The sequence below is a fragment of the Physeter macrocephalus genome, chromosome 19 (assembly GCF_002837175.3).
Source record: "Physeter macrocephalus isolate SW-GA chromosome 19, ASM283717v5, whole genome shotgun sequence".
Taxonomy (NCBI): domain Eukaryota; kingdom Metazoa; phylum Chordata; class Mammalia; order Artiodactyla; family Physeteridae; genus Physeter; species Physeter macrocephalus.
In genome coordinates this window covers 79,722,146-79,746,138 of record NC_041232.1, presented here as the reverse complement: position 1 = coordinate 79,746,138, position 23,993 = coordinate 79,722,146, and the positions used below count along the sequence as shown (strand labels likewise).

The 23,993-nt window shown below is 40.3% G+C and overlaps 1 protein-coding gene across 2 annotated transcripts in view; it reads left to right on the top strand.

Annotated features, from left to right (window-relative positions):
• The first annotated feature begins 96 nt into the window (after window positions 1-96).
• The window catches only part of TMX3 (thioredoxin related transmembrane protein 3), a 44,022-nt gene continuing 20,125 nt past the window's right edge, over window positions 97-23,993 (top strand). The window contains exons 1-8 of one of the 2 annotated variants that reach the window (XM_024133907.3): window positions 97-255; window positions 1,253-1,307; window positions 7,950-7,989; window positions 9,199-9,322; window positions 17,206-17,251; window positions 19,194-19,274; window positions 21,613-21,712; window positions 22,407-22,484. In XM_024133907.3, coding sequence (XP_023989675.1) covers window positions 210-255; window positions 1,253-1,307; window positions 7,950-7,989; window positions 9,199-9,322; window positions 17,206-17,251; window positions 19,194-19,274; window positions 21,613-21,712; window positions 22,407-22,484 — 570 coding nt within the window. In that variant the 5' untranslated portion in view covers window positions 97-209. Of the gene's footprint in view, window positions 256-1,252; window positions 1,308-7,949; window positions 7,990-9,198; window positions 9,323-17,205; window positions 17,252-19,193; window positions 19,275-21,612; window positions 21,713-22,406; window positions 22,485-23,993 lie in introns of those variants that run through there. The other variant, XM_007121545.4, reaches the window with a different exon arrangement.

Below are 23,993 nucleotides of genomic sequence, written 5' to 3'. Positions count from 1 at the left end.
CGCAGGCGCCGTAGTTCCGCGCATGCTCAGAGGCGGAGGTCGGAGGGGTCCTGGGAGGGTAGCGGAGGCAGGCCTGCCCCGCCCCCGCCGAGCGTCCCTTCCCCGCCCAAGCCAACCGGCTTCCCTTTCCGGGAGCGCAGGGGGCGGCCGCCGGTGTCTCTTTCTCTCCGCTCCGCAGAGTCGGCTCTTGCAGCTCCTCTGCGGCGAGCATGGCAGCTCGGAGACGCGGGGCCGCCCTGCGATTCTGCGCTACAGGTAAAGGCCGCGCGGGGCGATGCGGGCGGGCGCGGAGACCCTCCCCCGTTGGGATCGGGTGCGGGGGCCTGGCAGGGTCTTGGCCCGGGGTGGGGAGAGGCCTGGGGGCCGCCGAGATGCCCTTCGGGTTCTGGGTCCCGAGACTGAGCGGACGCCTTAGGGTCCTTCCCCGGCGCAGCTTCGCTGTGCATCCGCGCCTTCCGTTTGCTTCCGTTCTCGGTGCGGCAGGAAGTTTCAGGAGCGCTGATTCCGTCGATGGGTGTCAAGGATGCTGCCTTCCCAGCTGGTGGCCAAACCTGCTTTGCCTTTAGGTTCTGAGTCTTGTCACATCTGAAGAATCTTTACCCACGCGGGGGCCAATGAGAGGGAGGTTCAAGGACGGGTCCTGGTCGGGCCTCCGTGGGCTGTGCGATGTGAGAAGTGACCAGCGGGCGTGTTGGCCTTTCTCATTCTCCGGCCGGCATCGGGTACCCTGGTTCTCACCTCAGTGTGTCCACTTGCACAGCAGCCGTTTAGTTCTCTCTACGTGCCAGGCACTGTTCTGTAATCAGTATTAGGAGCGTAGCTTAATTTTGTTTCTATCAATTTGGGGGCGGGAGGAACGGTATTTTGAATGGCGTTTGAAGTTTATACTGAGAAGATAATTGTTACTAGAGAAAAAGAAATAAAGAAGAGCAATTTTCATCTCTACTCCAAAAAGATGGAATGGTAAAAAGGAAAAATAGGATGAAAATAAACATATATTTAAAGAGAAATTAAGTGTCTCAGATTTACTAGCCTACATAGAACTTGCTGTCACCATACGGTCGTAAATATTTATTAAACAGGTGAACTACAGTACTTATGCTTTTGCATCATTTGTGCTCTGGGATGGATGAATGATGAGTTTTTCGGTAGGCTGTAAGAAACTAAAAGCATTTTATAGGTGAATAAGCATATAAGCCAAAAGATAAATCAGCATTTATTATACTGTATACATTTTGTCTTTTTTTTTCAGTTTTTTTACTTGATATGGCTTTCTGTAAAGGATATGTAGAAGATTTAGATGAATCGTGAGTATATATTTTTTAAAATGGTATCTTCACTTCTTCCAACTGTGATGTTATCTGAATATTTGTATGAATCTAATATTTTTAAAAATAACACTTGTTTTATTGAGCACTTAATCAAAACTACATAATTTGCTAATTCTGTATGGAGGTAGATTTTTTTTTAGGTATAGTTGATTTACAGTGTTATATTAGTTTCGAATGTACTACGAAGTGTGAATGTAATCTTTTAATAACAGAGACAGTAATGAGCAATGCTAATGTAGCACCAGTTTTGTTCCAGGAGTTGCCCTAAGTGCTATATATGTATGAAATGGGATTGTGCTCAAGAGTTTTATGAACAGTTATAAGAATAAAAAATTGGCAAACTCTTCTATCTTACCATTTTACCTGTACATTTGTTAAGTCTTTTGGCCTTAGTCACTACTGAGTGGGGGCTGGAATTTGGTCACCACGCAGTAACACAGCATTAATCACAAGGCCTCGCTTATAGTAGGTGAGGAGTGCTGCCTCAGACCAAAATCCTGCGCGTGATTGATCTTTCAGGCCTGACCATAGGCAATTACAAGGCTTTTCCTGGCAGGCCTCCCGCGCGGGAAGCTGCCCTTCCCACAGCTGACTTGGGGCACAGCCAATGCACTGCAGTCTCTGGAGGGAGTTGTAGTCATAGCCTCAGGCCCCCAGGGCAGCCGTGCTCATGTGCGTGTCTTCAAACGCCATTCAAAGAGGCCCAGTTGCCTCTTTGGAAGGCCTCCTTGTTGGGGGCCTCATGTAAGGCATTTCTTAGGAAAGCCTCCTCTGGGAAACTCCTTATTGAGCGGTGTGGCTGAGGCTCTTTTCTCCACTTGGACTCAGTACCCTTCCACTCCTGTCCTTCCCTTCTCTTTTCCTCTGCCCATGGGTCCTGAGAGAGCCAGAAGCCTTTGGTTCAGGGCTCCTCAACAGTGAGCTGAGTTTCTCTGACTGTGCTGCATTCGCCTGCCCCCTCGCCTCTTCCAGTTCCACTCAGAAAAATGGAACACTGAGGAGCTGGCACCTGTTCTTGCTGCCTCTTGGTTTGCACCGTCGTAGTGAGTGAGTAGAGTCTTGATTGTGACTTTCAGTTCGGCTTGTTGTCCTAATTAACCACCTGTACACAGCAGAATTGGTGCAGCAGCAGGGTGGTCAGTTGAGCACGGCCCTGCTCTGGAGGAGCGGAAAGCCCAAAGGTCCCACGGGGCACTCAGCAGCCTTGCTAATGGGTATTGGGGCGCCCTAGTGGATTGTTTATGCCACTGCCTTTGAGCTGGGCACCAACCAACAGGATGCTCTAGAGGCCCTTTGAGTCTCAGGGAAACCATGGTTAACACAGAGGTGATTTTGTTAAGCTTCATGGTGCCTGGAAGGGTGTGTCGCTCTAGACCTGATCCTTAAGAACACCCTAACAGCGTGACTTTGCTTAAGGAGGAGGAAGAAGCAGGGATAGGCGGGTGCAGATGCCCGAGACCCTAACCTGCCTCGGCCGGGTGCTACGTGAACTAACGGTTTGGGCCCATCTGTAGTGAGTTTCCGGTAACTGAAGAACACATCTGGCCCACCTTCACAGAGGCTGAAGTGGCCCTGCAAGCCTCCTGGTGGTCTCCTGGGGCTGTGGTGAGGGATTAGGAACAGTGGGTGATGAGACTGTTAACCAGACTCAGAGTTCTAGGTTTGTCCTTTCTGTTCCTGTTTGTTACTGGACCCAGTTAAGCCTCCTTATGAAGTCAGGTCAGTCAGTCTGTGACACAGTCCAAGCCTTAAGTGACAAATTTCTGGCCATGGAAAAAGCAGCCACCATGAGGAGAACAAAGGTTGACCAGCACAGAGTGACAGTAAGCGGGAACTGGGTGCCCTCTCCGGGCCGACCCACGCAAGAGCCTTTCCAGAAGCCCCGAGTCAGGTTGCGCGGCAGGGCTCTCAGAGGAGGAGAGTGATGGGCTCCTTACCAAGGACCTCATGGCCAGGTACCAACCTGTGAGGGGTCTGATGGGCTTTTTCAAAGGTCGGCGTGATGACAGCCCTGTGGCTGTTAGAATTACGCCCACCAGCCTGCCTAGTGAGTCTGGAGACAAGTCAGAGAGTCCCAAAACCTTTACCCAGACCTTGACAGGGTGTTCGGTTGAGGCCTCTCTCTCCCGGGGGGGGCTGCCAAGGTCAGAGTTCATTGGGGAGGTGGAGGAGAATTGCACGACTTGGGTCTTTTGGATATCAGTATACAGGTGAGTATGATCCCTACGAGCCCTGCTACCAGGAGGAGGAGGATACGTATAATGCTCTCGGGTTTTGAGTCTGTGATGACCAATACCAGCCTGCTTGCCCAGGCCCGGTTCTGGCTGAGTACTTTTGGGCCCCTCCTCTTCACCATGGTAACTGGCGTAGATGTATTAGCTGTGTGTGCTGCTGCTTGCCTTGGTCCCCAAGCCCCAGTGCGGATTGCTGCACTTAAGGCCATCTTCTTGGAGCGCTGGAAGACTGAACCTACCCGACCTTCAGCTCTTAGTGCCATTGTCTCCCCAAAACGGTGTTGGCTGCCTGGTGAGTAAAAGAAATAACTGAGCTGAAGGAAGCCAGAGTGCTCTGTGAGCCTTTTTCTATTCAGGAGCCCCACCCCAGCCCCCGACCCCCTTCTGGCCTGTGCACAAGGCCTTGGGTACCTGGAGACTCAACATTGATGACAGGTGGCTCAGTACCATGGTGGTACCTGACATCAGGAAGGTGCTACTAGAGGGAGCTTGGTCTGTGGCCTTAATGATGTCAGGTGCCAGCATGTGTCCTCACTGGGCTGATAAGGATCAGTTTCCTTCATTTGGAATGGATTCAACACACCTTTAATAGCCCATGCTTATCTCAATTGCCTGGCTGTCTGCTCTCAGTAGGTAGGCCATGACCTGGAAGACCTCCTAGAGGGAGCACAGACCTTCCACCATATTGATACCAGCTCCTAGACTGCCCAGACATGGTCACTGTCCAACAAGGACCCGACGCCATGATGACTCACAGGTGGCAACGTGGCTGGGCTGTTAATACCGACAAAGTGTAACAGCTGAGATGCCTGGGGGGTGATCTGGGAAGCAGTACAACATCTCATCCTAGAGGAGATCATTACCAAACTCTTGGCCCTTTCTGACCCCCAAAATAAAAAAGGCTCAGGGATTGATGGGCTTATTGGGCTACTGATGTTGTCACATAACTCGTGCAGGGATCTGGCACTGCCTTTGAGTTGGGCAGCAACCAACAGGATGCTCTAGAGGCCCTTAGGCAGCCCACCAGGCTTCCCTTCTCCTGGGTCTTCCTGGTCCACATCTGCCATTTGAGTTACACATCTCAACGACCTCTCAGTTCACTGATGGGAGCCTGTGGCAGAAGGACGACATCACAAACCAGCACAGACCTGGTAAGCCCCCCAAGTTGGCTGAAAGATACATAGCTTTCGAGAGGCAGTTACTGGCCTGTTGGCCGTTGGTGGACGAGTGTGGTAGTAGACTCACGAGCAGATATTCTAATCATGTTGCTGAAGAATGATAGCTTTGGAATCTCATGAACTAGGAATGTCACCTCCAGGAGCTCAGCTGGAGTCTCACAATTCAGTGAAAAGGTCTCCCGAGTGTCCCTCCACCTCCCAGGAGTAACAGCCAAGGAGCCACTGCCTCTTCTGGCCCATGGGGGACCCAGACATAGAGACCTCCCATACCACCTATGGGCCTGGTTCACTGATGGCTCCTCCTGGGATGGAACTGGGTGCAGCCCACTTCCAACCTGAAAGAGACCTGTCCTTCCCAAGCGTGGTAAAGGACCTTTGCACAGTGGGCAGCTTCATGCAGAGTGTGGAAGACTGAGACCTGCCCTGCCGTTCCCCCACCTGCGCCTTGCTCCAGCCCTCGCACATAGGCCCTGCTGTGTGTTCACTGACTCGCTGGGCGCTGGCAGAGGGCTCGGCCACTGGTTGTGTGGCATATAAAGCAGACCCCCTGTGAGGATGGGACGTTGGGATGAAGATCGGTTCTGCCCCTACTGAGCATTTTGTTCCCTCCGTGGTTGCTCACCAGGAAGGCCCCTGTGCTGACAAAGGGAAACGACCAGTGAGCATCCCGTGCTTGTCAGCGGAACACAGGAACTGAATTGTGAATTGTTCTCCAGTTCATCCACAAGAGGATGGCCCTTGGAAATTCAGACACCGTTGTAGGTTGAGCTGGCATGCACAGATTGCCACTGCTGTGGGAAGACTGAACCAGCATGAAAAAGCTGTCCCGCTTGTCAGACCCTGGTCAAGGCTAAACGTTACTACCCAGGAGCACATCACCTCACGTTGGGCCAGGGCGTTCTCAGCAGATAGAACACACTAGGCACCTCATCCCACCATAGCATCCCCCGGATCCTGACTGCAGTTGACACTTTGTCTAGCCATCCCCACGCATTCCACTGACTTGGGCCACACTGTCAGGCCCTGTAGGACGACATTTGTTTCCTGTTCTGGATTCCTGAGAGCGCTGTATCTGGTAACAGCCCTGGATTTGCAGTCCAAGCTACACATCAGTGAGCTCAGTCGTGGGGCATACGGTGGACTCTCCGTATCACCCCTAATCCACAGGGGTGTTGAGCATTTTAATGAACAGTTAAAGGACAGGTTTAATCAGCGGATGGGAGGGGATAAGATTACCACGGCCTGGATTACACGTCTCAGGCAAGCGGCCTGGGGGCTGAAGGCAGCAGTTCCCCAGTCCGGTACTTCTCATTAACCCTGCATGTGCGAACACGTCTGCCCCTTCCTTTAATTGTACGCCCTTCTACAATTATGACACTTTCCACTCCATGTGGGGCCCTGTAAGGGACTTCTGTACCCTTCGACTCCTTCCCAAAGACTCAAATTGGTGGGAGAGGAGGATGGCTATTAAACATCAAGGAGGTGGGGACGGCAGCCTCCAACATTGGTCGCTGGGTGCAGAGCATGGGGTTTTATCTAAAGACCTCAAAAATAATGACCATCATTTAGAGGGCTCTGGTTCAACAACTTGCTTAAGGTGGCCGTGACACTTTCCTGGGTAGCCCCACGAGATGAATATAAAATAGAATTTTTTACTATAAACCACAGGGGAGCCAAGCCAAAATATTTGGGGGGTTGATTAAGGGCGCTGTCCTTGTCCGTGGTACACAGCAGACTTTGTTGCAGTTGTGTAGATGTGAACATCTTTGGACCTAACAGCTATGGTATGGGGATATGTTCTCTTTGTCTTACCTATAGGGTTAAGAATCTTATTAAAATATCCCCACAGAGAACTTTTGTCATTCATCCAGTACAAATTGAATATAGACCACTGTGCAAGGCACTAGGAGATGAAACAAATACACTCCTTCTCGCTTAGTGTATCTATGGTTGGATAATATGTAAGTAACTACAACGTGTGGAAATTGATGAGAATCATAAAGAGGGTAAAGATGATATGGAGAGATGGTTTCTAGCTTTGAGGAATTTAGGAAGGCATTACAGAGTTAGCAGTGCTTTTGGCTGGATAGGATTTGAATATGAAAGAATGTAGAAAGTCAAACATTGTGAGTTTAGTTGTGGTAAGTACCATAGTCTGATTGGAAATCATACTCACATTTGAATATGATTATATACTCAAATATATAATCATATATATTTGATTGGGTGTTTATATTTGAGTGGGAAGATAAGTTGGAGCCAGAGTAGTGTAGCAATTTGTACTTTTTTTTGTAAGTGGTGGGAAGGGACCTAGAAAATGTCAAATAAGAGTAACATGATCAGAACTGTGTTTTAGGAAAATTCTTTGTAGAGTATTGTGTCAGGGTTCCCCAAAGCACCCCCAGCTTCACTGATTGACTAGGAACACTCAGAGGATTGAGCCTGTCGTGGAAGTCAGCGCCATGATTTGTTTCAGTGAGAGAACACAAAGGAAAATCAACAAAGGGAAAGGGCACGTGGGGCGAATTCCAGGGGAAACCAGGAACAAGTTTCCAAGAGTCCTCTCAGTAGAGTCACACAGGACGTGCTTAATTTCTTCATCAGGAGGTGCAACCACAAGTGTGAAACGCTACCTACTAAGGAACCTCATTAGAGACTCTGCCCAGGAATTTTTATTGGGGATCGGCCATGCAAGCACCCCTCTGCCTAGCCATTACCAAAATTCCAGACTCCCTGAAGGAAAGTGGCTGTTCATCACAAAACCACATTGTTTGTACAGTGGGAGACCAGTGAACCACCCTTAGCAGGAAAGGGTGGGAAACCCTCCTGAAATTCAAGTTCTCAGATGCCACCCAGGGACCAGTCCTGCACGCAGGCCCTTCTAAGGCTAACCCCTCAGGTCTGCTCTCTAATGTACAGGTATAAGTGGAGAAGAGGGGCTACAAGCTAAAGCATTTGTCTGTTGGTGTTTCTACTAAGTCCCACTTTAATTTTTTTTTGACCCTTTACTCCTAATTATCATTTCTCTACTTTTATTAAGATGTTTAATGGATAAGATCTAGAGGTCTCTCAGTAAAAATAAAAATTTATTAAAAGAATTTGTTCTATGCTCCTATATTTATCAATTTATTATCTTTACCTGTACTATTCAGTTGTAAAGTGGAAACCTACAATCAAAGATTTGTTTTCTTGTTTTTGTTTTTTAGATTTAAAGAAAATCGAAAGGATGACATTTGGCTTGTAGATGTGAGTATGTAAACTTTTTGTATTAAGTAACTGCCCCTACCATTTTAAGTGTTATTTTGCATTCTCTTCACCCCAATATGTAATAGACAGTACTAATGTATATTACCCACTTTGTTTGCTCAGGTAGTACCATTTGGGTTTTTATATTAAAGTGAACCTCAAAGCCTTAGGATTCCTGGCAGGGGAATGATGAAATTCAGTGAGGTCCACTTGTGGATTATGTCTGAGGGAGATCACGGTATGATTTTATTACAGAATTCACTCTTATTTTTTCATATTATCCAAGAGATTGAGTATATTAATATCACTTGGCAGTCAAAATCGTATTTTCATCTTAGTAGTCAACAAAATCAGATTTTCATCTTCCTTTCCTCACTTTGACGTTTTGAATGTATTTAAACCTTATGATGTTTGGGATTTATTTTGACATGCCTCAGTAAAAAAGTAGAGTGGCAGCAAAAGAGATGGAGTGAGAATGGCAGAGCTGACAGTCATTGAAGCCAGGCAATGAGGCATAAAGGTCCCTTGTTTAATTCTGTCTGTTTGCTTTTGTATATGTTTGAACATTTCCATAGTGTAATATTAAAAGGGAGATAAATCTTGTTTCATAAAAGTACAACAAGCAGTTTGTTACACTATTTCACTGGAGGAACCTAAGTGCCACCCCAGCCATCTGGTGATTCTGAAGAGGAACGAACTAGGGTTTTAGTTTCGTCAGCCTGACTTGTCACTGTACCAAACCAGCCATCCTGATGATCCCCACATCTTACCAGTGGTTACGCTTAGAACAGCAGAGGCACCTGCTTCCTGTGTTGGAATTTTTGTAATAGAAATAAATTTTATCATTAACACTTAAGGGGTGTTCATATGATATATGAAGTGTATTTGGTGGTTTAATTTTATATATAATATGGACATACTTGGGAGCAAAGATGCTTTATTGTAAATCATCTACTTTAAATAGATGTCAGTAGTCATTTAAACTTAAAGTAGTATCTTTGTTGAGGTATATCCTAGGAGATGACCTGTCTAGTTTGTGTATATGTGTGTTCTTTTATTTTGAAACCACTTTAAAAATTATATTTAGACTTTTTGTCTAAAATAAGTTATTATCCAATCATTTAGTAAAAGATTCTTTTAAAATTAAGATTGATACCCAAAGTAGCACAGTATCTTAGTGGTTTTCTCTCTTTTTTTTTTTCAAACAAGTTTTATGCACCATGGTGTGGCCACTGTAAAAAACTGGAACCAATTTGGAATGAAGTTGGTCTCGAGATGAAAAGCATTGGTTCTCCAGTTAAAGTTGGAAAGATGGACGCTACTTCCTATTCCAGTAAGCATCTACTCGGTTTATTATTCTACTGTTCTTGTAATGAAAGTGTTTTAATTACATGAAGCAGTCAGTATTCAAGGTAAGAGGAAGAAATATATATATATATTTTTTTGCTCATGTAAAATTAAAATTATCTTAGAGATTTCAGACTCTATATTTTATGAGTGAGATGACTTAACCATTGAATGTGTAATATGCAGTCTATGTTAATCTTACACCCAATATAGATGTATGAGCCATTGTTCCTATTTTGAGCCCACTTGAGATAATCAGTTGCCTGAGACAGCCACAGAAATTTGAGTGTTGAGCTCTTGATATTGCTGCATGGCTTAAGAGTGAGAGTTTGCTGTCTGAGTAGCCTGAATGTCACGGTAGAGGAGCAACGGGAACTCGAAGGACAAGCTGAGTTAGGATAAATACAAGTGAGGATCGGGAAAGTGTTCACGTTAGAGAGAATATCAAAGCAAAATCATAGAGCTGAAAAAGAGTTCAGTGAGTCTGTACCAGAGACTAGAATGTCTTCGAGGAGAAACTGGCAAACCACAGCGCTGGACAGTCTGGCCCCGCCTGCTTTGTACATACAGCTCGACTGGAACAAGTCACTCTCCTTTGTTTACCCTTATTTATGGCTGTTTTCATGTCCCAGAGGCAGATTCAAGTAGTTACAGCAGAGACTGTAGGCCCCACGAAGCCTAAAATATTTATTATCAGACCCTGTACAGATAAAGTTTACCAACACCTGTCTTAAAGGATTTGGGAAAAGGCAAAATTAAGTTTAGAGAAGTATGAGGTATCACACAGATTTGGAAAGGGCATGGCTTCAGAAAGTAGATCAAATACGGCTCTGCCTACTACTTTTGCCCTGTAGCATGGGGAAAGTTTCTTAACGTCTCTAAACTTTGATTTCCACATGGGTGAATATTTCATTATAATGAATTTTTTATTGGTTGTTTTGAGATTAGAGTGAGGTAGCACATGTACAGTCCCTCGTAGTATGCAATAAATGTAGGTTCCCTTTTCCTTTAATTAATAAAGAAAGTGGAAGTATGAAATGCAAAATGCATATTTCATTTTAGGAAATCAGCATTGTACTCTGGGTATAAGTTTGGAACAACACAGACGTATGTTTTAAGCCCAAGTCTATCATCTCTTACTTTTGTGGCTTTTGGAAAGTGCTTAACCTCTCTTAATTTTAGTTTCCTTGTCTGCAAATGAGAGAGTGATAATTCTCAAGGTTGTGAGGACTGTATTAATATTTCTTATTCAAAACCCCTAGCACAATGGCTAGTACTTACAAGGTGCTAAGGGATAATACCAGATTTTAAGAGCCTCTCAGGTGGGACAAAGTGTTTTGGATTTTATCAGTTGTCAATTGAGAGGTAATACACATTTTTGAGAAGCCATATTATTTGATAAAAACGTTTTTGAAAAGAAGAACAGATGAAAAGAAGAACTTTTGTTAGAGACAAACAGATCATCTAAGTGGACTTTTATATACATCTTGGTATAGGGTGCTGGGAGGGCAGACTTGGGTGGTTGGCAGGGCAGTAAAGAGGAAACAGTAATTCTCATAGACATTTGCAAGGGTTAAATCACAGATGTGCTAGGTTGGCTCTGGTATAAAGAAAAACAATTGAAAATAATAGTGTAAGATTCCTGGCACAATTCATATTGAACTACATTACCACTGGTTAAATGGAAAAGAATAATACATTTCATTTTGTGTGTGTTTTCATGTTAGCAGCTGTTTTGAATTTGTGGTATTTTGCTTTATTGATGTTTGGGAATATGGGGAACTAGAGTGCAGGTGAGATGTTAGAACTGGAATTACTGAGTCACACAAGTGAATTGCTGCGACTTTGAGAGGGGATGAGATCGATGGCAGGAAGTTATCTTAGAGAGAGAGATAAGATAATATTCTTGAGTTGGTACTTCTTGAAATAAGCTTTTACAGTGTTTAAGAAATTATTCCTTTTAACTGTTGTGAAAGTCAATTCTTGTGTCTAGGCATATATGTTGATTAGACATGCATACACATACATTCGTCCATACAGTCATTCATTTATTTCAGTCAGTCAAAGGATAACCAATAAACATAAATAAATTGTCTGGTGTTTAGTGTTTAATGTCAGTGATGGATGAATTTTTCATTCTGTTATGGAATCAAGAAGATGTTTTATGTGCTATGGAGAAAAGAAATATCTTCCTAAAAAAAGTAGTTAAGTATTCAAGAACTACCGTCTAGAGATTACAAATAGATTTTTGGCATATAATTCTTAAAGTTTTCTTAAATATTTCAAGGCAGCTCAAATACAGGCATTTTAGTAGAAGTTGGAATCAAACAGGTGAAGAAATTGAATTTCTTTTTTCAGGCTAGCTGTTGGCAGTATTCTGCATCTAACTATAGAGCACTAAAGGATTGGTTGTTTTGTACATGTTTCTTGCATCCCCATAGGTTGCTTTTCAGACGGTTATAGCATCGGTGTTTCCCAGCGTTTACTCTGCAGGCTGCCTGCATTAGGATTACCTGGGGTGCTCGGTATAAATTCAGATTTCAAAGGCCCACACCAGCCCTACCAAATGAAAAGCAGATTGAGTCATAAGAATCTGTTTTTTTTTTTTTTTTTTTTTCGGTACGCGGGCCTCTCACTGCTGTGGCCTCTCCCGTTGCGGAGCACAGGCTCCGGACGTGCAGGCTCAGCGGCCATGGCTCACGGGCCCAGCCGCTCCGCGGCATGTGGGATCCTCCCAAACCGGGGCACGAACCCGGTTCCCCTGCATCGGCAGGCGGACGCGCAACCACTGCGCCACCAGGGGAGCCCAAGAATCTGTATTTTTAACATGGACTTCAGGTGATTCTGCTGCACACTCAAGTTAGAGAATCACAGAGTAAAGTATTATTTTGATGGATAGTTATTTATAGGATCTCAGTTTAGGGTGGGATAGGATTATTCAGTGATCAAGTGTAGAAAATCTCTTAGACTGTTTGATGGTAGCTTATTTCTCAATCATGTAATTGCAGTGATTGAAATAAATGCCATCACACTCAGTCTAACAAATCTCTGTGTATAGAAATTTTGAACAGGAGAGATTTGAACTTTCATGATTTACCCTGCCCTGTGTGTATCAAAAGTTTCTTGATGCATGGTTTTAATTAATAATATATCAAATAACATTAAAAAGTTGTATAATGTCCAGTGTAAATTCACATATTATTTTAGCCTTTCTTTGTCTACATATTCCTTCAAAAATGAGCACAAAAATTGTTTCTCATTCAGAAGTTAAAATGTTATGATGCTACCTGTAGTCATGTACTGATTCCTATTATGAAACCACTGAAATTCCATTTATTCCTCAACCTAAGTGTGACATCATTTTATAGTAAAGATCATATTTTACCCCCCTTTCATGTATAAACTTTCAAGGGCATTTGGCCAATAACATTCTTATTCTGATTCTTAGATCTCAGATATATTTGCAGATCAGTCTTACCTTTCTAGATTATAAGCCCTTTTAGTCAGTGACTATATTTCAGGGTTGCTCAAACTTGGTACTGTTGACATTTTGGGCCAGATAATTCTTTGTTTTGTGGGGGAGAAGAGTTTTCCTATGCCTTGTAGGATATTTAGCAGCATTCTTGGCCTCTACCCACTAGATGCCAGTAGCTCCCTTTTCTCCCCACCCCCTAAGTTGTGGCAACCAGAAATGTCTCCAGACATTGAGGGCAAAATCACCCCCACTTGAGAACCTCTGCATTATTTTATTCCCTTCCCAGGTTAGACACATAGTGACGCTCAGTAAACACTAAGAAAAATAGTATTTTTGAGCTGAAAAGGATTTCAGGTTGAGTTCAACCCCTCACTTTTTCCCTCCTTTCATTGTGTAGATGAAGTAACAGAAGGTAATTAGCAGTGAACTGACTTTACTAATTTCAGACATCAAAGTTAGCAGCAGAATTAGGCCCAGAATCCAAGATCACCCTGATTCAAAGTCAGGCCTGTCTTAACCATCAAGTTGTTATCATTTCAAGGAGAAAACAAATGAAATAGGGAGCTTTATGCTTAACCTTATTTTCTGAACATTTAAAATTACAAAATTTCAGGGGAAGTTATTCACATTGCAGATGGATTCTTCAGTTTAATGGAATTGCTCTCAGGTTTCTGTATAAACCATTGTTCTTTGATAGGAAACCATAAAGAACAAAAGATTTAAACCCACACTTGAGTTTCAGTATCGGCCCTGCTGCCTAATCAACGCTTGCTTTCTAACGAGTTAACAAGTCTTCCGAAGTATTAGCTTATCTGAAAGATAACATTAGCATCCGTCACCCCACCTCACAAAACTGTTTTGAGGGGTAGTTGAAGGCATATTAATGCCAGTTATAAGATATCTACACATGCTAGTTCTTATTAATATTTTCTGCACATTAGTGTGTCAACAGGTAATTACTTAACAGTGAGGTCAGGACCAAGAATAGAAGAAAATGGACTCAGCATTTGAGCATCTGTATGTGCCGAACTCTCTGTTAGATTCTTTTCCACACTTCCTTGTTTTAAATACCACCCATAGCCCTACAAGATGAGTGGTATCCCCAGAAGTGGACACGGAATCCAAAGTGAAGGAGCTTGCACTGAGCTGCATGGACAATAAATGGAGATGTTGGAACCCTAACCTGGGTCATTATGTGCCTGTAACTCATGCCTTGCTGTGTGCCTCTTTAATTATACAATCATTTACATTTAGGAAAACCTACCTTTGAAGTTTTAGCAGTCATTGTCAGTTGAAATTCTGTCAGAGATGAAAGTAATGTTCAAAGAACCAAAGGGCTAAAGGTTGGGTGGTATCATCTCCATCTTATAGGTAAGAAAACTGAGGTCAAGGAAATTAAGTGATGGCGTTATGTGTGGAGCCGGGATTTTCTCTCTGAAGCCTATCATGAGAACCATAACGTCAGCTATAAAATCCCACCACTGTATTTTCTCATTGATTGCATATTTTTTTTTTTTTTTTTTTGCGGTACGCGGGCCTCTCACTGTTGTGGCCTCTCCCGTTGCGGAGCACAGGCTCCGGACGCACAGGCTCAGCGGCCATGGCTCACGGGCCCAGCCTCTCCGCGGCATGTGGGATCTTCCCAGACCGGGGCACAAACCTGTGTCCCCTGCCTCGGCAGGCGGACTCTCAATCACTGCGCCACCAGGGAAGCCCCACATATTTCATTTTTTTAATTTGATTTGTGTACAAATAAATTTTACACTAAATTATGTAAGCAATTGCTACTGGGCTACACCACCCCCTCCAGTCAATTTTATTAGTCTTTATATTTTGGCAGTTTTTAATGAGGTTTAGTTGAAAGTAATAATGGCTTATATTTACCTGCCTTCTTAATTTGGGATGGGGAGCATTAAGAACATACATTACACACATAATCTGTGTTTTTTCTTGGAAGAGGGCAATCTCAATAACAGCAGTATTCAATTAGAATATGCTTGACCTGAAAATACTTGCAAATGATGTAACCAATAAGGGTTTAATACCAAAATATAGAAACAGCTTATACAACTCAATAAAAAAAAAAAAAACCTGATTAAAAAATGGGCAGAAGACCTAAATAGACATTTCTCCAAAAGAGACATACAGATGGCTAACAGGCATATGAAAAGATGCTTAACGTCCCTAATTATTAGAGAAATGCAAATCAAAACTACAATGGGATATCACCTCTTACTTCTCAGAATGGCCATCATCAAAAAGTCTACAAATAACAAATGTTGGCGAGGATGTGGAGAAAACAGTTCTATACTGTTGGTGGGAATTAAATTGATGCAGCCACTATGGAAAACAGTATGGAGGTTCCTTAAAAAACTAAAAGTAGAGCTACCATATGATCCAGCAATCCCACTCCTGGGTATATATCCGGAAGAAATGAAAACTCTAATTTGAAAAAATACATGCACTCCAGTGTTCACAGCAGCACTATTTATAATACCCAAGACATGGAAACAACCCAAGGGCCAACAGACGATTGGCTTAAGAAGATGTGGTATATATACACAATGGAATGTTACTCAGCCATAAAAAAAGAATGAAACTCTGCCATTTGTAACAATGTGGATGGACCTAAAAAGTATTATGCTTAGTGAAATAAGTCAGACAGAGAAAGATAAATACTTTATGTTATCACTTATCTGTGGAATCTGAAAAATAAAACGAATGTGTACAACAGCACTGAAACGGACTCACAGATAATAGAAAACAAACTAGTGGATACCAGTAGGGAGAGGGAAGCAAGGAGGGGCAAGATAAGAATGTGGAATTAAGAGCTACCAACTAGTATATATAAAATAAATAAGCACCAAGGATGTATTGTACAGCACAGGGAAATACAGCCATAATAACTGTAGATGAAGTGTAATCTATAAAAATATTGTCACTATGCTGTACACCTGAAACTCATATAATATTGTAAATCAACTATACTTCAATAAAATATGTGTGTGTGTATGTATGTGTGTGTGTGTGTGTGTGTGTGTATATGTATATATATATATACTTGACAGAATAAGTCCTAAATTAGAGATTGGCACAAATAAATTATGTAACTGGTCTAAGTTCACATGACTATTCAGAGGCAGAACCTGTATCTTCATATATATATGTATATATATTTACATATATATATGTATATATATATATACCAAGTTCCTATTTTTGTTACCTCTGTTGTTCGTGTTGCCTCTAATAAAAACCATTGTTGATCACTATCCGGAACCTTCTGGTCACCTCTCTCCATGCATTTAAGGGAGAAGCTCTAGAGTTGATAAGGGAAGGAGGAGAGATTTTCGATATTATTTGCCACAAATTCACTTTGCCTTTATTCTTGTGTATTGATGGGGAGTGATGAGAAACCAAAATTAATGATTACTAAAGTGATGAGTAAATCAGAACTCACATATAGAGGTAGTTTTCTTATACCCAGCTATCATAAGAATATATTCTGGAAATAAAAGAAAATTAACAAAAGGAGAGATCATGTGAGTAAATACAGTATACTTTGCATATACTAGGATAAGTGTAAGTATATTGTATTTTGTCTACTAACTGAGAATATTTTATTTCTTCTTTCCTGTCCTAATTGCCTTGAATCTGTAAAGTAGTATAGTATTAATTTCCCATAGTGATTACTATACCTCTTAAAGTCCTAATTCTCTGTTGTTTGCCTGTTTTCATTACTATTTCTCCTTTCCCTCAAAAGGATGCCACTGTAGTGACTGTGTCTCATTTTAATTAACGTGCGATTTGAGAATAATCTTTGAAATAACTGGAATTACTCTAGGTTATTACAGAAGCAGAAACTTTTAAAACAAGTAGATAAAGTTGCTTTTAGATCATATATTAAATTAATTTTGCAATTATGATTTATGTTTTTAACATTAAAATACAAAGCAGTTCTTTTAAGACTCAGAAAACACTAAAGGAAGAGACGGGCTTTTTTTGAAGAAATATTTGTCCTGGAAATGAAGTCAAATGAGGAGTGAGACTTTATTTATATATGTGTGTGTGTATATATATATTATCTTTTTAGAACAAGAATATCTTTTAAAGTAAGTACTTTAGAGATAAAAATTTACTCTTTTGGCTTTTTTTTTTTAATTTTGTTATAGTATTTTTGTGCAGGTCGTAAGTTGGATTATTAATTAATTATTTTGTATGAGAATGTCATGTTTTTTCTTTTTTGTATGTGTTTATATTCTTTTATAAGAATTGAAAACAGCATATCTATATGGGTTTGTACAAATATATATTTTTTTAAGTAAAAGGCTCATTTATTACCTAGTTTCTCATTTTAAAAAAATTTAGAATTATTTATTCTTTTTCTTACCAAGGCATTGCTTCAGAGTTTGGAGTTCGAGGTTATCCAACAATTAAGCTGTAAGTTGAGTGTTGTATGTTTATATGTGTATTTTTATTAGTTCACTCTACTTACATTTTATTACATTAATTTCTAGTAGCTTCCTTGGAGGACTGAAGATTTGGGTTCCGCAGTTCTTTCTAGGTGCAGTATGTGATCCAGGGAGAGGGACTTCATCCGTGCTTTTCTGTGCACTTAAGTTAATGTGTGGTTTATGGCTAATTCACCAAATGTGTTTTGAGTTTACTGTGACAGGCGCTGAGCAGGACAAGGTATACAGTTGTAAATTAGGAAAGCTCTACCCCTGAGGAGCTCAAGGGTATATTCTGTTTAACTTGTGAATCCTGTCTCCTAACAAATTTTACTTTTCTATAATTGAAATAGACTTATTTCATTAGAGATGAAAGAAAGAATCAAATTGATGGATGTTAATTCTCATCTGTAGATGTTGATCAGGTCTAAGACAGCGTATATGGTAGAAGAAATACTGTGATAATTCTAAAGGACTTGTGTTTTATAATCATGATGTTATTGAATTTTCTCATGAGTTTAATCCTGATCTCATCCTTATTTCAATAATGTGGAGAGTTGAGGAATTATTTTGAAACTTATTTTTATTATAAAGTAAGTTATTTTAGTATTTTTAAATCTCAGATTTTAAAATTTGACTAATTTAAATTTTTTTATTTCTTGGATTTTGTGTTGGCCTCCCTTCCTTCCCCCACTGTTTAAAAATGTTTGCTAAGGGAATTCCCTGGCAGTTCAGTGGTTGGGACTCTTTGCTTTCACTGCTGAGGGCACAGGTTCAGTCCCTGGTCAGGGAACTAAGATCCCACAGGCCACATGGCGTGGCCAAAAAAAAAAATAATATAGTATAATATAAAATTTAAAAAAACACGCACACACACAAAATACTTCCAGGGCAGAACCTTTAAAAAAAAAAGTTTGTAAGCCTCTTTGACTTTCTTGTGTTCAGTAAATTATCTTTTCTATTCTTTCTGTTTAATTGTAGATGTTCTACTGTGCTTTCACAATTTAAAAAAAAATTTCAGTTAGTTGGACACAATTCATTGGCAGGCTTTTGGAAATTTATCTAATTTTCTAGAAGAGGTATTTTCATGCACTGTTTTACTCTTTAATCTTGGAGCATCTGTCACATTACTCTGATGTTGTATTGCTTAAAATTGGTTTTACCTTTACCAAAATACTTTTTGTTTGTTTGTTTGTTTGTTTGTTTTTTTATTGGGCTATAGGGGATGGGTTGGGAAATATCTCTGTAAGTTATGCCCTACTAGGGAAATGTCCATCCTAATTTTCCTGGGATAGCTTTCGGAGCTTTTTCTTTTTCTTGGAGCTGCTGCTCTTGCTGGCAGCAGCCTCTTCAGGTCCACTGATGAGAGGCTCCTCCTTGGAAGAGAATTTCCTCTTTTTCTTGGGGACCCTCTTGTTTCCTGAGTCTTCAGGGTCACTATCTGGTTCCTCTTTGGGGAAAGATTTCTTCCTCTTGGTAAGACTTCCACTGCCAGCTGTCTCTTCAAGATCACTACTAACCAGCTCCTCCTTGGAAAAAGATTTCTTTTTTTACCAAAATACTTTTAATTCCCTGTCCTTTCACTTACTTTTTAATAGAGAGGATAATGAGAATTAAGCTTTGATGAGTTCTTGACTGTGAATGTATATATTTTTCATTTATCAGAAGGCATAGACACAATGCAATTATCAAATACAGAGTAAAATATTTTCATGTAATTTTAATAAAGTACAGCCTTTTTCTTTGCATTTTGGTTGTTGGTTCTCTGAAGCCAGTTATTGGCTGTTTTTTACATGATTATGCTACTTCTAAAATTCCACTGCATTTACTATTTTATATGCTGTAATTTGTGTTACAATAGAGAGTGATTATCATTAAATGTGAAAACAGTTGAAATAATCTAAACTTTTACCCTATTTTCTTTTTTGAAGATTAAAAGGTGACCTGGCGTATAATTATAGAGGACCACGAACTAAAGATGATATAATTGAGTTTGCTCACAGAGTGTCTGGGTAAGTTCATATTATGATGGGCCTTTACTATATAATATTAGTATTTGCAAGTTAAATGTATTTGAGTAAACCATATTGAACATACATATTTTTAGGTGTTTAGCCTAAATAAAATTTGTCTATTTATTTATAAAGGAAAGCTAGGGTTACGTAGCATATGCAAAGAGCTCCTCGAGAGGAATAAAAGGGTCCGTGATCTTATGTACTTGTTAGCCTCACATTTAAATTCACTTTGTGTATAGAAGAATATTTTCCCCAATGGATTTTTAATGCATTTTCAAAACTTGATTACTTCTAACAACTTTGTGAATCTTATTTTTTTTATTATAATTTTGCCTTTGTACTGCCTGGTTTACATTCATTTATTTTTCTTGTTATCTAATTTCAGTTTTAAGAGAAACCCCACAGTATTATATTCTAAATAAACTTGGGCTTTAATCCCTAGCCTTTAATACCAGAAAACGCTGTTTAGATGCAGCTAAAATACTTTCCCTCATCTTTCACATGCTGCTTTATGCCAACTGTGAGGTATTATTGCACATTTCGCTTAGAAAGTAATATAATTAGAAACCAGAGATCTTTCTGAGTTACAGATCTCTGAAGTTTTACTGCTAAGGAAACAAATTCTTCTGTGTTTCCTTTTGGTTTGAATGTGGTGATTTTTTTTTTTTTTTTTTTTACTCTACATCTTTTTTTTTTTCCCTGGCACGTGGGCCTCTCACTGTTGTGGCCTCTCCCGTTGCGGAGCACAGGCTCCGGACGCGCAGGCTCAGCGGCCGTGGCTCACGGGCCCAGCCGCTCCGCGGCACGTGGGATCCTCCCAGACCGGGGCACGAACCCGTGTCCCCTGCATCGTCAGGAGGACCCTCAACCACTGCGCCACCAGGGAAGCCCTTTACTCTACATCTTGCTGGTGTATAAAGAAAGTTGGTGCATATAATTATTTAATGTAATTATGTGTAACTTCTGGAAGAGAACATTTATCAAAATAGGTTAACCTACTTTGACTTTGAAAGTATGGTTGCTTATGAGTTTGACAGGATATATTATATTGATAGCTTTAAATAATTTTAACATAAATTAAAATATTGGAATGGATTTGTTGGGTGGTATGACACTATCTAGCTTAAATTATTTGAGAAAAGGCACAGAATTAGGAATGGTCTTTGTATATTAAAGTTTGCAAAGCTTTAGTAAACTATAATTTTCACTATTTTCTCATTGATTGCATATTTCATTTTCTTTATTTGTGAATAAATAAATTTTGAGATAACTTTATATTACATGAGGGGGTCGCCAGTAGGATTATTTTATTCCTCTATGGTTTAAATTAGTCTTTATGTTTTGGCAATTTTTAATGAGTTTTAGTTTAAGCTTAAGATGGCCTTCTGATGTAACTGGGAGTGACTCTACTGCAAAGGAAATTTCAAGAGTCAGTTCTGGAGTTGCATCACTTACTCGTTAATTACTAAAGTATTAAAATAGAGGCTAGAGTATAGTGATGCAATGCATTTAAAGAATTGTGTGTTTCGAAAATGTTTGCCTTTGCAGAATACATTTTGTTCTTTTTTGCAAATGTGATGGAGTAAAACTCTAATAATATAGACCACACTAAAAAAAGACTGCCTCTTAGCTTTTAATAGTATTTCATAAGTGATACATTTTATAATAATCTTTGGTATAATTCATTTCTCAGTCTATTTGGCTTTGAAAATGACTGTATATAAAACTTTTTGTAGTTTTGTTTTCTCTTCATGAGATTCTCATATGCTAATATGACTACCATTTTCCATTTTATTTTTCCTGAGAAGAATAACACTTAGGAAACATTTTAGATTTTAACCTTTATAGTGTGTTTTAAAACTAGCATTTAAGTGGTCAGAGTAAGACATAGCTATTCTAAACATTATATTATAAACTCCTGGGATAGCATTTCACAGTGTGTTTGTGTGAATGATCTTTCGAAAGGGAGAAAAAAATAATTCTCATGCGGATTGTTTTGTTTTTAGCTGAGGATTCTAAATGGATTATAGTTCCATCTTTGCCTATCAAAACATTGGTTCAGATGATACTCTCTAAAGGGATGTATTTAAAGCTTATTTTTTAAACTGGTAGATTAAATTGTAGGTACTGTATTTTTATTATATGGGTATAACAGTGGTCATGGGCCATAGTTTATTAGATTTATGTAGATTGAGTGATATACTTAAAATGCAATTCATACAATATTAAAGCTTTGTAACTTTAGATATGATAGGATGACATATAAATAGGAGTAAATTATGTACTATCCTTAGTTCAAGTGCAGGTTTTTTTGTTTTGTTTTATTTTCAAACAGGGCTCTAATTCGGCCACTTCCAAGTCAGCAAATGTTTGAACATGTGCGGAAGAGGCATCGTGTATTTTTTGTTTATATAGGTGGAGAGTCACCTCTGAAGGTATCAAATGATTTTATTCTTTAATCCACAAGCACAGATATATTGTAATTTAATTTTCTGTATAATGAGGGCTTCACCAAAAACTCAGGACTTATTTCACTCTTACTAGAAATACTTTAGTTCAATCTAAGTATTTTTATAATAAAAACACTTCGTCATATACTCTCTATAGTATTTGCCTTCATGAAACAGAATTGAGTAAAAAGTGGGTGGATGTTGCCTGTGTTAGTATATTTCTTCTATTGACCTGGTTATTTAGATTTTGTATTGCTTTTTAGCATTTTGAGTCTTTGAAACTGCAACATGCAGTTTGAGTGTAAACTTTTTAAAAGCAAAAGCTCATTGTCTTAAGATTATTGTATGTATGTATGTTTGTGTTTGCATGTCAGACACACGCATCTCTTCCTATAATCATCATCAAATTAAATTAATAAATAGGAATTGAGCTTGTTATATTTAATGAACTTTATTTGAAGGCATATAAAAGCACTTAGTTAACAATGGTCTTTTGCCTTAGAAACAGTTTATTTCATTTCCTTATATTTAATCTTTTCACATGAAAAGACTTAAGGTAGCTAATTGTGATGATACTACTTAGCAGTGATACTACTTGCTCTGAATGTTTAATGAGGAATGAATTTTGATCTTGATTAATATTTAAAAAGTCACCTTTTTTCTGTTTGTATCTTCACAGGAGAAATACATCGATGCTGCTTCAGAATTAATTGTATATACATACTTTTTTTCTGCCTCAGAAGAAGTCGTTCCTGAGGTAATATTTAAAGTTGGATTTTAAGTAGTGTATTAATTACTATATATATATTCAACAACTGTTTGTTGTCCTTTAATTGTGTGCCATGCACAGTTTTAAGTCCTGGATTATTGATGGCAAGCAAAATCATCAGGACCCTGATAGGATGGAGTTTACGTTCTCATGGGTGGGGGAAGTGGACTAAATTTTAGTATTGCAGATAAGACCCTTCTCTTGGGTCCTCAGACTGAGATAGTGGTCCTCGGTAAACAAAGCTATAAACAGGATATCATAACGGCTCTAAAAAATAATAAAGGAGCAGTGTGATAGTAAGGACATTTAGAGGTGGGATGGCTACTCTTGATTGATTGATCAAGAAATGTCTGTCTGAGGAGAAAATACATCTGAACTGGGACTTACGGGATGTGAAGGAGCCACGCACAGATCTGTGGCCATAGTAAACCAGAGACAAGGAACAGACGTTACAGACGGCCAAGATGAGAACCTGCCTGGCATAGTGGAGTAACAGAGCCATAGGCATTGTGGCTGAACTGCAGTGAGAAAGGAGATGGGAGGTAGGCAGAGGCCAGTGGAGGCCTTCTAGGTCATGGCCACGCATGTGAGGACTTAGTCTCAAGTTCATATTAAGGACATTGCTCTGTGCTAAGTGCAGAAACAGTTGGATCAGGATGAGACTAGATCAGGAAGCTCAGTTGAACTCTTGAAGTAATCTAGGATTTAGGCTTGAAAGTTAGTAAGAGAATTAGGAAGAAGTGAAAGAATTGTACTTGGAGATAGAATTTTTTGAGCTTGTTCTAGAGGAAAAGAGGTGCTTCAAGGATGACTTTTAGGTTTTTGGCCTGAACAACTGGTTAGATGGTGGTGTTATTTATGAGCTGGGGAATACTGGGGAAGGAACAAGTTGGAGTATGGGAGGAGTGATGGAGTTTTGAAGGTTTATTTTAATTTAAGTTGATGTATTAGGCATCCAAGTACAAGCATCAGATAAGAGTTTGGAGGTAAGTCACGGCTGCATAAATGAAATAAACTTATTAGACATGGGATGCAAATCTGGGGGGAGATAAGAGGGTCCAGGTCCTAACAGCAAAGGACAGACAATGAGAAGAAATTGCCAGTAAAGGAGGAAAACAAGGTGAATGGGAAGCCAAGATAAAAAGTGTTTAAGGAAGGAGTGGCCAGTTGTGCAAGATGCTGTGAAGCAACCAAGGTGAGGAGAGGAAAGAACCATGGTGTTTGTCCCCATAGCGGTTGTGGGTGGTTTGAAGAGAAACAGTTCCAGAGGAGTCATGGGGACAAGTGACTCCCGGGTGTGATTTCAGAGACTGGCTCACTCAGGGGTGCCCTTGAAAGGGAGAGATGCTGAATGCTGTGAGATACTCCCAGGGTACCTGTGTGGATGAGCTGCCAGCCATGGGTGAATAGAGGCCTGCTGGATGGTAGAGCCTCACCTGAGAGCTTCACCACTGCCCTTACAATAGTTATTTTCCTGGTGCTGTAATGTAACCAGAT